The sequence below is a fragment of the Cyprinodon tularosa genome, unplaced genomic scaffold (assembly GCF_016077235.1).
Source record: "Cyprinodon tularosa strain WSP-4 unplaced genomic scaffold, ASM1607723v1 ctg340, whole genome shotgun sequence".
Taxonomy (NCBI): Eukaryota; Metazoa; Chordata; class Actinopteri; order Cyprinodontiformes; family Cyprinodontidae; genus Cyprinodon; species Cyprinodon tularosa.
Genome location: NW_024039053.1, coordinates 352,982 through 366,778, shown reverse-complemented (window position 1 = coordinate 366,778; position 13,797 = coordinate 352,982). Strand labels below are relative to the sequence as shown.

Below are 13,797 nucleotides of genomic sequence, written 5' to 3'. Positions count from 1 at the left end.
AAAACAAAATATGTGTATATATTTATTATATCTGGTTGAACGATGTGTGTGCCCAGTTTATTCTTTTTTTTTTTTTTGTGGTCGGGGGTGGGGGCGGGGGCTGTTTGGGGGGCGGGGGCTGTTATGGGGGGGGGGGGGGGGGGGGGTGACGGGGGCGCTATGGGGGGGCGCGGAAATTTTATTGTAATCCAAAGGGGGGCCCAGAAGAAAATCTTTGGGAACCACTGCACTAAGGGAATGTTGGAACGCCCCCTTGAGGGCTGTCTCGTTCCAACCTGAGTCGGCGGCTAGAGTGCGAAACTCAATTGCCAATTCGGCAGCCGACTTGTTTCCCTGTTTCAGAGTCCATAATTTTTTGGCTGCTTCTTCCTCCCCAACATGCAGGCAAAATGTTTGTTTGAATAAATCCAAAAATTCTCTGAAGGAGTATTCATCAATGTTAGATTCATTAATTATTGCTTCTGCCCACCTTAAAGCCTTGTCTCTGAGCAGGCCGATGACGTAGGAGATCTTGTTGGCGTCATCCGGAAATGACTGCGGGGACCGCCCGAACACTAGGGAGCACTGTAGCAGGAATCCTTTGCTCTTGTTCAGGTCGCCGCTGAATGGCTCCGGGGTGGGCAAAACAACGTCTCTAGGCATGGGAGACCTGGAAGAAGCTGCAGAGCCAACAGGTAAGTACGGTTTCGGAGGAGAAGGAGACGGCAATTTAGAGCTTAATTCCTGTACTTGGAGTGACAGTTGGCTAAGGGTTTGCATGAGTGAGGTTTGTTGCTGAGCAATAGTAGAGATAGCCGAATCGTGCCGGCCGAGGAGAACTCCCTGTTCAGATAGAGCGGTTCGTAGTTGTGCTGCAGAGTCTTGCTGGCCAGTCGGTTCTGACATGATTCTAGAGTTGACTCTGGCGCAGACACAACACGAAACTGGAAGCGGTTTAGATAGTTTATTGAAAAGTTTTGACAGAGAGATAGTTTTTGGATCGGCGAAGATTCTCAGGAAACAGCAGCTTAATCAGGAACTGCACAGAGAGAGAGATCAGTTAGATTCGGGCTAGGGAACTGAGTTAACTAGAAAAGATGCAAACTCCTTACAGGTCGATGGAGAGCGGAGCAGATGGAGGGGAGATTGGATGAGCCCACAGAGATTGAGTTTGGCTGAGTGTCGGGTTTCGGCTTGAGAGCTCCAGAGGGTGGACAGGCAGGTGAGCAGCGGAGGACGGATCCAAGAGGACTGAGAAGAGAGCCGGCTTGGAACTGCAAGGCTTCTAGGGAACAAGGAAGACAAGGAGGTGAGCTTGAGCCAAGACACAGAGTTCACTTTAAGACGAGCTAGCTGGTAAGTTACCACTGCGTGGAAATTAACCGACTGGCATCCGTCCCAGAAAATCCACTCCTCCAAATACTGCTCCCTGATTGCGTCCAATTGGAACCAGCTGGAGGCTGTTCTGGGCTGGAGACTCTGAGGAGGAAAGGTAAGAGAAACCCTAACATAGCTCAGCACACAATCCTGAGGGCCCAACAGGCGTAGGTACAAAAGAAAAGAGAGCAGGCCCATCACAACGATCTTGTGATCTTGGGAGTTTGATCTGATTTAAACTGAAGCTCTTATACAGTATAAGTCTAAGCAACTGTATGATTAGAGGGGTTATATGTCCACATCTCCCAGACTCTGCCACAGTTCCACTTCATAAAAAGCACATGTAGCGAGCTTAAAAGTGGAAATAACACCAGCCACCCTGCTCCTCTCCAGCAGAGTGTGAGGGAGGTGTATCGATTTGAGCTCTCTTGTTGTTGCTCAGCACGGAGCAGAGAGGCACATTACACAATGCTGCTCAGTGTAATTTTGATGTCTTAAAAAGGGAATCGCTTGGATGAGAGGTTAGACTTCTGTGGTGCCAGTGACAGCCATTATTTACAATCACGATCCAAATTAAATCATCTGATTTCCGCTGAGCAGCCACCACCTCACTTTGATGTAAACAGCGAGGACAGGCCTTGTAGTGTCAGCATGACAGATTTGCAGAATCAAAGCCAAGGTTGTGTGCTAAACAGGAGGCGCATTCATCAGAGGAGGCAGCAAGAAAATAATTACAGCATCAACTGACTGGTGTCTGTTTATATGTTTGGACCTACAATTTGCACAGCCAATGGATTGTATTGCTTCTTCTGATGGAGGAGTTTATGTGTTTGGATGGATACTGCAGGAAACTGCCTGTGAGTCAGACCTCACAGCGTATGACCTCATGCCTCTTGAACCTATTCACCCAAGCAGATGATTTAATTATTTGATGTCAAGTCAGCCATATGTTCTAAAAGAGAGTAATGTGAGATTTGTTAATTTGGCTAAAGGAAGAAATTGCATCACAACATTTGTGCAGATAACTCTTTAAAAAGGCGTTTATAGATGTTTGCACAGTGCCTTGCAAAATTATCCTTTTTTTGCCACAATGAATCAGCAAAATTAAATGTATTTCAATGGGGCTTTATTTGGTCGGTAAATCTTAAGAATTAAATGTAAGAAAGAAAATTGTGATTTTGGAAAGCAAGTTAAGAAATTCCAAACTAAAAAATTTGATTTTCATTTGCGAATTTAAACAGAGTTACAGCTTCTTGAGCTTAGCACATTTACAGAGAAACAACTTTTCAATTTTTGGAATATCAGATTGGATGGAGAGTGTTCAATATTAAAGTGTTTCTATGGATTCTCATTTGGTTCTGGTCCAGACTTTGACTGGGCCATTCTAACAATTGAGTATCCTTTGATTTAATTTAATCCTGTAATGTATGTTTATTGTCATTGTCTGAAGGTCAGCTTCCATCCGACTCGTAAATCATTTCCAGCTCTAATTGGTTTTCATCAAATCTCCCCCTTTGTTTTCCTTCCCTCCATTGACTTTAAACCCTGGTGTTGCTAATATGATACTCTATTGAAGGGGCAATATTTTTAACCAGATAGACAGTCGCATCTTGGCATCTTCTCTGAATAAAGTTCAGTTTTCACCGTCTGTAGGCTTTAGTATGTTTTACCAGGTCTGCAGTATTTCATTAATACAGTGCTCTGTGAGATGTCCATGATGCTGTTTATTAGTGTTCTCCTACAAAGCCTTCACAGAACGTTTGCATTTATGCTGGGTTGTAATTATACACAGATGGGTGATTACTGTATGCCATTACTAGTCCTGTGTGTTCAGGGGTGTCAGAAGATACCAGCCTCATTAAATAGGAGTAAACAATGTGGACGACGATTTTACTTTCAAGTTAAGCAGTGCTTGGGTTGATGTCTGGCAGAACACATGAACAGAATTACATTGAAGGTTTTTGTTGAAACATATATTAATTTAAAATGGTGGGATTATTTAATATTCTACAAAGCACTTTCTCAATCTTAACCCTATTATTTTTTTTATAGTTCAAACCAAATGAAGTCTGATTTCTTATCTGAGGTTGTTCTTTTGATTTGCTGTCTGTTTACTTATTTTCAGACCACAGGAGAAGGCAGTTTTTTAGATAAATCTTTTGGGGTTTGTTTTAGTTGTCTTGTGAATTATTTAGGCACAGAGAGGCTCCTAAATAGAAATGATTAACCCTTGTTTAGTTTCTGGATAACGGACACATTTTAAATGTGATCTTCTCGTGGAAGACTGTCTTACCGTTACAACCTATGCTTATTTTAGAAAAATATATGAAAACTCTATTTAACTGTTAAGTTAGGTTTTAAGCACTTTTACATTTGAACTTTTCGTGGTTTAAAAAAAGCGCTAGGCTACGGAAAACACAGTTTATACATTTAAAATTATTGCAATTGAAAGATGGATATGGTTCCAATTATTAGCTGGAACTTTTACAAAATATACTGATCTGATGAATGATGCATCAGATGGATCTTTTAAGATGTCTTTCTTCCTTTGTTGTCTTTTTGCTACTTTTTAAAGTAAACCGTTTTGCACAAAATAAAGTCAGATTTGGGCCCCTTTAAAATGGAAGTTGTGACAACATATTTAAATCTGTTTAAAAGCTTGTAAAGTGTGAAAAAATGTAAACATGTGCTTATTCAGTGTTACATAGCAAAAAATTCTGAATTGAAGTTCTTTCAGTCAAATCAGTATTTGTCAAAATAAAACAGCTTAGGAAAGACTCTCTCATAATACGGGGCAAAAACGTAAGGATGCAGATGAAGACTTAATTTACTAAAGATTTTGATAACAGTTTTACTATCAAGTAGTGGATTTTTTTTTTAAAGAAAAATGTAATAAACCATATTTATTTCCATAAAAAAGCTCTGAAGAAGAAACTGCTGATTCTAAATTTGTATTTCAGATTTCTCTTCCATGTTGATGACATCATAGAAGACAAACCTGTTCGCTAGCATTATAAGAAGTGTAGAGCAATTATGAAAAGAAAGAGGAAATAAAATACAAATTGATCATCGATTAGTTGACTGTAGTGATGTCACTGAAGGAAGGTGGGTTTTAAAGCTTATCTTTCTGAAGGTTGATTTAATCTTCATTTATTTACTAATGTCAACAAAACTCTACAACAAATAAAAAAGGCAAAAATGTTTTAGTTGTGTTGGTGACAAACTGTTTTATTGATTCTACATTGGAGCCTGCATAGCAGCTTAAAAACATGAACAAATGCATCATCTGTATTTACAGCATTCAATCCCGAAGCATGTGTTTAAAATAAAAAAAACCCTTTTACACATTTTTTTTTATAGAATAATGATACTAAATTAATAAACTTTAAAACATGCTGGCAGTTCAGGTACATTTTCCCAGCCCTCCTGTGTCTACTAGAAGGAGAGAGATGGAGGATACAGCTGAGGGGAAACAGTCACTGTGAGGAGAGGCGTGGTCGTTACAGCTTAAAGCCCAACATGGTGGTAAGAGATGACTCATATCCCCTTGGGATGGACATCTGGTCGCGTTTTTTCAGATTCGGGTGCAGACCCAGCTCTGAGCTCGCTGCCATTTATCAAATCTGATGTCAGACCAGAACTGTTACTTCACTGGGCTCTAAGTGTAGCTGATAAAACATCACAAACCCAGACTGAAAATTAATGTTTTGCAACTTTTAAATTAACAAATAAATTAAACAGATCATATGATTTCAAAATAAAATTTACTTTAAGTTTTGGCTTACTGTAGGAAAACATTATTTTCTTTTTTTTTTTAGGATTTTTTCCCCTGAATTCTAAACTGTTTTGTCTAAAAGTTTAGAATAGTTTAGCCAAAATTTCACCCAGATTAGTGAAGCGTAATATGTGTGGGCAGATTTACATTTTGTTGCCTATCAGATTTGAGAAGGAGCTTCTTTGAATATCATAGCCTGAGGTTAATCTACACTTTGGACAAATCAGCTCTAGTGATATATTAACAGTCTCTGTCCTACTGAGAGGTGAAGCTCTAATCCTTTCTTTACAGGTTTTCTTTCAGTATTACTCTACATTTACACCACTTTATCTTTCACGCCCAAAGCATGATGCTGCCTCTGTTATGTGTTATCACGGCGATGGTGCAGTCAGTCTATGATATCTGATCGAAGGACTTTGTTTTCTTACATACCTTTAAAATAGAAAACACTTTGACTATTTTTTTTTATTGGAATAATGATTAAATTAGTTTAATGAGGCTGTAAGTTTAAGTAAATGCTCTCAGCCTTCCTATTTCTAGTAGAAGGAGAGAGATGAAGGATATAGCTGAGAGGAAACAGTCACTGTGAGAAGAGTGTATGTAGAGGCGTGGTCGTTACAGCTTAAAGCTCAACATGGTGGTAAGAGATGACTCACATCCCCTTGGGATGGAAGTCTGGTCGCGTTTTCTCAGGTTTGGGTGCAGACTGAGCTCTGGACTCACTTCCATTTAACCTTCATTTATCAAATCTGATGTCAGACCTGCACTGTTACTTTACTGGGCTCTAAGCTAATAAAACATTGCAAACCCAGACTGGAACTCAGATCCACCATTAATTTTTTCCCCAGAAGCATCTTCATTTTGCTGTCCCTAAAAATCTGACAAAAAGAATGACATCATAACTGCAGAGCAAATAATAATAAAAGTAAATAATAATTTCAGGGCACAGACAATCAATCACATGTTCCTCAGAAAAACCATCACCTGACTAATCAGCTACGGTCTTACTTTTCTTTTCCCAACAAAATCAATCTGTAATTTACTGATGAGAGTTTAACAGTTCTAGAGTAATGAGGCCGTCAACATGTGTTATTCCAAGGACCTGGTCTGCCTGCTAAAACTGTTTAAAGTCAGTGAGCAGTCAGTTTACCCAGTTTATTCTGTTGGCCTTAACGTCACTTTGAGCTAATTCTGTTCAGGGTCTTGGTGGAAGGGAAATTTAAAAACCTGATATATTATCAGACTGCACTTATAGATACTCTGTCTCTCATTTGGGTCAGGCAATATAATTGCAACTGAAGTTGATTATCTTAATGTATAATAACTAAGCAAGCAGAGGATCACTTGGAGAGAGACGTGACCCAAGGATGTCACTAGATGTTTAATTCTGAAAGCACTAAGCAAACATGACAAGGATTTTCTTACCTGTAAGAATTTGTGCTGGTAACAGCCTTATGCCACCTTGGGGGTCCGGCTGCTAACTCCCTGCTCAGGCCAAAGTGTCTTTGCACTGTACAGTAGTGTGTCCTCCTTCAAATATGGGGTGCTCCTTATTTCAAATTCAAAATTATAGGGTAAAAGTGATTGAGTGTCTTTCATTGGTTTAGAAGATTAACCTCTTCGGGTTGTTTTTTATTTTAGCGTTTCCATGCTTTCTGAAGGGCTGACTGTTATAGCAAATGAACTCAATACCTTCTCTATTTGCCAACAAACGGCTGCACATCCATTCATCTGTAGACTGCCTCACTTCCTGTTTTAGAAGACAGCTTTCCTTGGTACAAAATGGATAACTTAAATAGTCATAACAAGCAGTAGTTTACAGTAGCCCCCTATTTCTTTTCCTGGATATTGTTTCTTTTATTTCTTATTTATTTTTTGCTTGCTTTTTCTTTTATCACAATATCATCAACAAAGTCAATATTTTTCACAGTTCATTCTACCTAAAAAACCCCAATCTGCAGTAAAAGGAGTTACAGTAAAAACATGATCCTATGGGATCTGCTACATCAGACCTCTGCATCAACATCGCTTCACCGAGCTGCAGAGGGGCCCGTAGGAAATCAACGTGAAGGTCCTCTCTCCTGCTGACTTAATCCCACACTGCACTTCAGTCTTCTAAAACTGCCTACAGGAATCATTTCCATAAAACAGCAACACCCCCACTGCAGTGTGGTATGTTGTGAAAATCTTAAATTGTTATGTAGTTTAACAAAAAAATGCATGGAAATGATCCTCGGGTGGAGGGGCTGTTTTTTTTTTAATCCTGAAATTAAAATCTAAATTGTGCAGTTTAAAAAAAAAGATTTGTAATTTTGATAGGCTGTTGTTATGTGCTGTAGGTCAATCCCAGAAGGCTGCCATGGAGATAGCCTTGAGAGGAGATAATTAAATACTGGTCCCTATGGGAGGTCCCACCTGTTTCAAAGACAACAACCCTGCTGAGAGCTCCTGGTAAATTAATCACATTCAGCAGGAAGGGAGCACTCAGCAAATTGAAGCCTGATATATTTTATCCCAGCTACATATTTTCTCCTCAAAACTTTCTTTTTTTAACCTTAATAAAAACGTTAAATTCTTAACAGGTGGAGTAAGAGTGGGGGCTGAGACTTCCAGATTGATAACGATAAATAAAAGATTATAGGATTGCTTACATAAACAAAAAATAGAAGCAATATAAAAAACAAACAAAAAAAAAAACCTGCTAAAGACCCACTAAATTTAGTTTTTCTTAGATCCAAGTAACAGTAAACAATTTATGTAGTTTCACTTTAAGTTTCCAGCAGTTTTTAAAGCTGTAAATTTCCATTAGTTTTTTTTTTCTTTTCTTACTAAAGAACTGTAATATAAATACGGAGAAGCATCTTTATTAGTGTGCAGCAAGATGTCGATGGAAGACCCCTCTCTGTTTTATATAATTTAAGATATTTAAAAGTTTTCAAATGGAGAAAAAAACTTTCATGTGTCCTATAAATTTGTTTTACTCCTCATGCCTTTTTAACCATCTTCTAAAGTTTACATGGGAATGCTTTTTGTTTGTTAAACCTCTCAGCTGGGACGTATGAATCATTCAAGGCAAAAATGTACCGAAGCTCGGGAGATTAACAAGCATTCTGCATTTTTCATTTAAGTACCAAAAATGGGTGTATAATAGTAACCTACTATACATATACTGATGATGATTTTGTCATCTTTAAAACATTGTTTTATTTTATTGGGCATTATCTTTAAAAAATTACATTTTTTAAAAACTATTTCTATATCCTGAAAGTCAAGGGTTGCAAATTTGTGGTTGTTAGAAACATATCTGTAGCATCTATTTCTTTTTTAGTAAGTTTAACGTTTCTGCCACTGTTAAATTAACAAATATAAAAAATACCATTTACTTTAAATGTTGGCTATCTGTAGTAAAAACAATGTTTTCTGATCTTTTTTCAAGATTTTTGCCCCAATTCTAAACTGTTTTGCCAGATAATTTAGAATATTTTTGCCTAAATTTTGCCTTTGGCAGATTTACATTTTGCTGCCCATCAGATTTGAGAAAAATCTTCTTTGAGTGTCTTATATAATCTACACTTTGGGCAAATCAGCTCTAGTAATATGTTAACGGTCTCTCTCCTACTGAGAGGTGAAGCTCCAATCCAGTCTTCAAGGGTTTTCTTTCAGTATTACTCTACATTTATACCAATTCATCTTTTATGCACATAGGAAAGAAAAACACCCCACAGTATGATGCTGCCACTATCATGTGTTACCACAGCAATGGTGCACAGCATTGAGATCAGTCTGTTATCTGAGGACTTGTTTTATTCTTTATAGGCTTTTGACAAATTGCAAATTAATCTTATTAGGCTGTTTTTCTTCCCAACTGTCAATAAAAATATTAGCTAATAACTGTATTATTCTGTAACCTAAACCGACTTTAAATATATCCAAAACTTTATCCCTGACCTACTGTTATCTTTGGTCTACCACCGTTCAAAGGTTCCCCATCCGTAATCTACCACTTTATGTACTAATTTGAGAGGTGGTGCAGTTATTTGAACTTGATTTTATTTATGGATATCAGAAGGTAAAAAAGAAAAATGCTGAAGTTTGGTTTGATGGAAGCACAATATTTTTAAAAAGTCAGTTCAGTTCAGAATAATATACATCTATATTATTTCTTGTACAAAGTGAAAAAAAACACTATCAGACATGAAGAGGTCTTGACGCACAGAAGAAACTTTATTGATCTTATGACTAAGGCTTTCCCTAAAGTAGAAGGTCGCTGCGCGTGGATTCGAACAGCAAAAGGTTGCAGTAACAACTCACATACTTATAAATAGGCACATACAATCATTTCCTTTGTAAGTAAAAACTGAGAGATGCACAATCTTGGTAAATAAAAAACACCTACATCAGTCACTACATAAGGAAATCAACCGAAATTATCTAACAAGGGCATGTAACATCCAACTAATCTATGATTGCATACCCTAAATTTTTTTTTTACACTGAATCCCACAGGGAGTTTTAAAGGCATCAAAGGCTGCCTGTTTTTCAAACAGAAGCCCCTTTACAGGATTAAGGCCTCTTCTCATGATGTGTCCTCACTGGGGGACTGTCTCCAAACATTATGACTTGCATCATGTTACCACAGATTCCTGATCATTTGTGTTTTATGTAACCTCATCCAAAGCCGACAGCCTCCCAGCCACACAAAGCATGTCCACTGTGTTCTCCGCTCAGGGTTATATAACTGGTTACTTTACTGTAGCTCTGACGAAAGCCACAAACATTTCCGAGGACAGTGTTCTTGTAAGGCTTCTTATCATGTGATACCAAAACTAACGCAACATGCTGGCAATAAAAAAAAAAAAAAGTGCACACTGATCACAGGTGAATTTTCTTTTATATGCAAGGAACATTCTGATGTCTGTGCATAAGGCAAACATATTAAATCAATTCTCCTGCATGTGAGTTATGATACAAAACATGGATTTAAAATACACCTCCAATCTTTGAAGAGGACAGCAAGCAAGGCACAAAAACTTGGCTGCTGGAAGCTTTTAGAAAAATATTACCTTTTGTTGAAATTATAATGCAGAATAAATGGCACAACAGTATTAAAAATCTCTGCAGACCACCTGTTTTCTGACTGGCTTTGTTTTACAAGGCCTCAATCAAGAAAAAAGGTTGATTAAAAGATTAATCGATGTAATTGAATCAGGATTCAGATTACTTCTCTTTTAAGAAATAGGTTTAACCAACAACCATAACCTGGTCTATAATGTTATACATTATTTCTACATACAAATACCAACTGCTGAAAGAAAAAAACCCTGCATGTATTTTTTTTCCATATGGGAAATTAATACTATGATAATAACCTATTTGGTGTAAAGTTGGAGAAAGCAAGTTCACATCAACTATGCAATTACACGCTGTTTTATCCTCCACTGCTAAAAAAAAATAATAAATCAGCAGAAAATGCACTTATGATACCATGTCTTAGTGTTGTTACACCAGGAGTGACTAAGACCTGCATTTATAGGGACTGTTTGTCATTTTTGAAGTGTGGTTTTAGAGTTAATCAAGTGTTAAGGTTATTTGAACCTGTAGACTGAAGTTGGCCCAAAGGAAGAAATCAATGTCTGTGTACAATCCCCTTCTCAGAAGCAGCTAAGCAGTTTTAGCAAACACAATTTTCTGAACCTTGAAAACCCTCTAATGTTGCCTTGGGTGGTTTACAACACATATGAACACCTGAAAACAAACCCGTCACATGCTACTTACACCTTCTTTCTAATCTAAATATCTGTTCCAGGCGCTTACAGAAAGCCTAATCAGTCTATGATCCCATGGCAATGGCATCTTTAGTCAGCAAGTGTTTAAGATCTTGCAAAGCTGTTATGATTAATAAATTAGCTATAATATTCTTATTTGAACAATTCATGCAAAGGGATCTTTTACTCCTCTGAGAATCACTTGTGTCAGACCTTATAGGGAAAACAACTCCAGCCACAGTGTCTTATCTACAGTTTGGTTTGCTTTCCATTGTCCTCATTTATCTGGGATTAAACAAGGGGTAAAAATGATATGTTCCTTTTTCCTGACTGGTAATGAAAAGGGGCGTGGCCACAGGCTTCCTAACTTAGCGGCCAACTCCCAGAACTGTGGGTGAAGGAAGCAAAGGTTATGCCTAAATTACCGGAGTTGGATCAGTCTAGGCCCATCAAGTTGTGTAACTATTTTGGGGACCCAACATTTTTATTTTGGCTTAATTTCGCTTCATCTGTTTTTTTCCCTGCAGATGACAGCATGGTTATCATTACTCACTTGTCAGCTAAAAAGAGAAATGATAATATCGGGGGGTGGGGGGGGGTCCTACAGAATTTTATTAGATTTTTTTTCCATAACTTTGAAATTAGACATATACTCCTTTGTTTCACATAAAAAGATTATGTTTTGAGGTTTTGCATTGCATTCTTCTTTCGTTTCCTATATAAACATTCATTTGACTTTTTCTGTGTAAAACACCCAAATCAAACTTGTTTAAATCTCAAAGGTTCATAAAATAGTGCAGATACTAACTGCTATGACTTTTTTGATTATAGAAAGGCTTCAGGGTGGTCAAAGTATGCTTTTGGGCTTTGCTCAATATTTGAACTAAGCTAGCAACCAAGTCCCACTTTAAGTTTCCTTATAGTAAAAAGACATGTTTCTGTCAGCAACAACATTCAGAAAACAGATCGCCTTTTAGATGCATGGTAAAGTTATTCATTTTGTTCCTGAAAGGAGCTAAAAAAATTACATTAAGACTCCGCTATGGGTCTTAAATAATCTTCATTTTACTCAAAATACCTCAAAGTCAAAATCAGGCACTCTTAATTGACTGTGGCTTATTCTACCATAAAAGTCTATCTAAGTTAAACTGATCAGCCAGCTTCCAGATATGCACCTATAACTCTTCAAGCAAATGTAAACATTCAGTGATATTGCACTCAAGCAGCTTACAAATATACGGAAGAATCGTTTCTCAGCAAACAGTCCTGTATACTCTTAAAGTGCTTAGATGGAAAAATATTTGAAATCGTCAATAACACTGGTGTCAAAAATCAGATGAAGCAGGAGGGTCGCGCCACCAGCATCCTAATGCAGCGATTTGGTTTCTGTATTTGTGTTGTAAATGTCAAACAACCTTCCCATGCTCTCTTGCCTGCAAAAAGAGAGAACATGCACAAAATTAATGACTGCATCTGTATTTAAAAAAAATATGAAATTTATGAAACTCAAATGCACCACTTCTATGTGTGAATGATAAGTGTGGGTGGTTTTTTACATGTCAGAGTGGATGATGAGATATAGAGGTATTATCTACTCTCCAACAGGCCCTCAGGGGTGGTGACTATACTGGGATCAAAGCTGCAGTGCAGATATACTTCACTTCTCTTTTCATCCATCTAACTCCTCATCCATCCTCCCTTCAGTCCATTTACACATCTATTAAATCCCCTCCTCCTTCTTCCTCTCCCTGCCACTGACCTTGTCATTGCTCGTGGAGTGCGTTGGGTGCGACTCTCCTGAATCTATTCTCAGGACAGACAGAGAGGAATCTATCAATTCTTCTGTGAAGAAAAAACAAGGAGACTAATCAATATACCTTTTTAAAAAGCACCCATAAAACTATGTTAGATTAGATCACACTAAAACAGAAAACTCCAATATATATTTTTTGGGTAATAGAATTCCTCAGAGAAGTACAGCATTCTAAATACATGCTTTTAACGCTTCTTTTTGATAATGTGAAGCTGCAACAATGGTTCTTCTAGGAACTACAGCGGCACGTCTCCACCAGCTTTGACCCAACGACTGAATACATTCCTCATTCTTTGTTGGTAAAAAACTAACTTCACAGTAAGTTTTGCAGTGTTAAAGCAACACTTTAAGAGTTAGATTTAAAACCAATCCAAGTGCATTTGGTCCCACTGTGAATTAGTGTTAAATAACTCTCTATATAGTATATATCTTACTCCAGTTGTCGTTGTTGTAATAAATCTAAAAGAGTAAATGTACTTTGACACTACATATTTAAAACTGTGGATTTGACTGTGCTCCATCAGATTGGATGGAGAGCAGCTATTGCAGACTGGAATTTGGCTGATATAACAGGTCAATATATATGATAGAAATATTTCCATTGTAGCTCCATTCCCATGTGTTGCATTGCTGTCATACTGGAAATGCTATGGTATGTTTCGTTTTCTATTTGAGGAGACAGATGGGACAGAGCAGAGTGAGCTGTTAATAAAACAGCTTTAAACCTTCCACAACTTTATCCCTAAATTATGTAGTGTGCATTTTCCTCTCCACAGTTCTTTTCCTTTACTAACTCTGCAGTACATATTGAGCTGATGAAATAAAAATTATATTACAAACATTGGCAATTTAATCACTGATGGTAGATGAAAAGACTGGATTTTATTTAGGTGTAGTGGAGTAAATGGAGCCAAATACAGACCAGAATTTCAAAGTTATATTTGTAAAAAAAAATCTTGAAAACCATGTTTCATTTCTATTTTACTTCACAGTTAATTGAGACTTTGTATTGGTCCCCATAAAACAGATTGACCTCTAAACATTAAAAACTTTGTTCAGATGCTGCAATATTGATGTGTTCTGTCATC

The 13,797-nt window shown here is 37.5% G+C and overlaps 1 protein-coding gene across 2 annotated transcripts in view; it reads right to left on the bottom strand.

Annotated features, from left to right (window-relative positions):
• Window positions 1-9,334: 9,334 nt before the first annotated feature.
• The window catches only part of LOC119789556 (coiled-coil domain-containing protein 9B), a 29,310-nt gene continuing 24,847 nt past the window's right edge, over window positions 9,335-13,797 (bottom strand). For both annotated transcript variants that reach the window (XM_038294483.1, XM_038294484.1), the window contains exons 13-14: window positions 12,656-12,738; window positions 9,335-12,329 (exon numbers count right to left, since the gene is read on the bottom strand). In XM_038294483.1, the coding sequence (XP_038150411.1) occupies window positions 12,303-12,329; window positions 12,656-12,738 (110 nt within the window). In that variant the 3' untranslated portion in view covers window positions 9,335-12,302. The remainder of the gene's footprint in view (window positions 12,330-12,655; window positions 12,739-13,797) is intronic.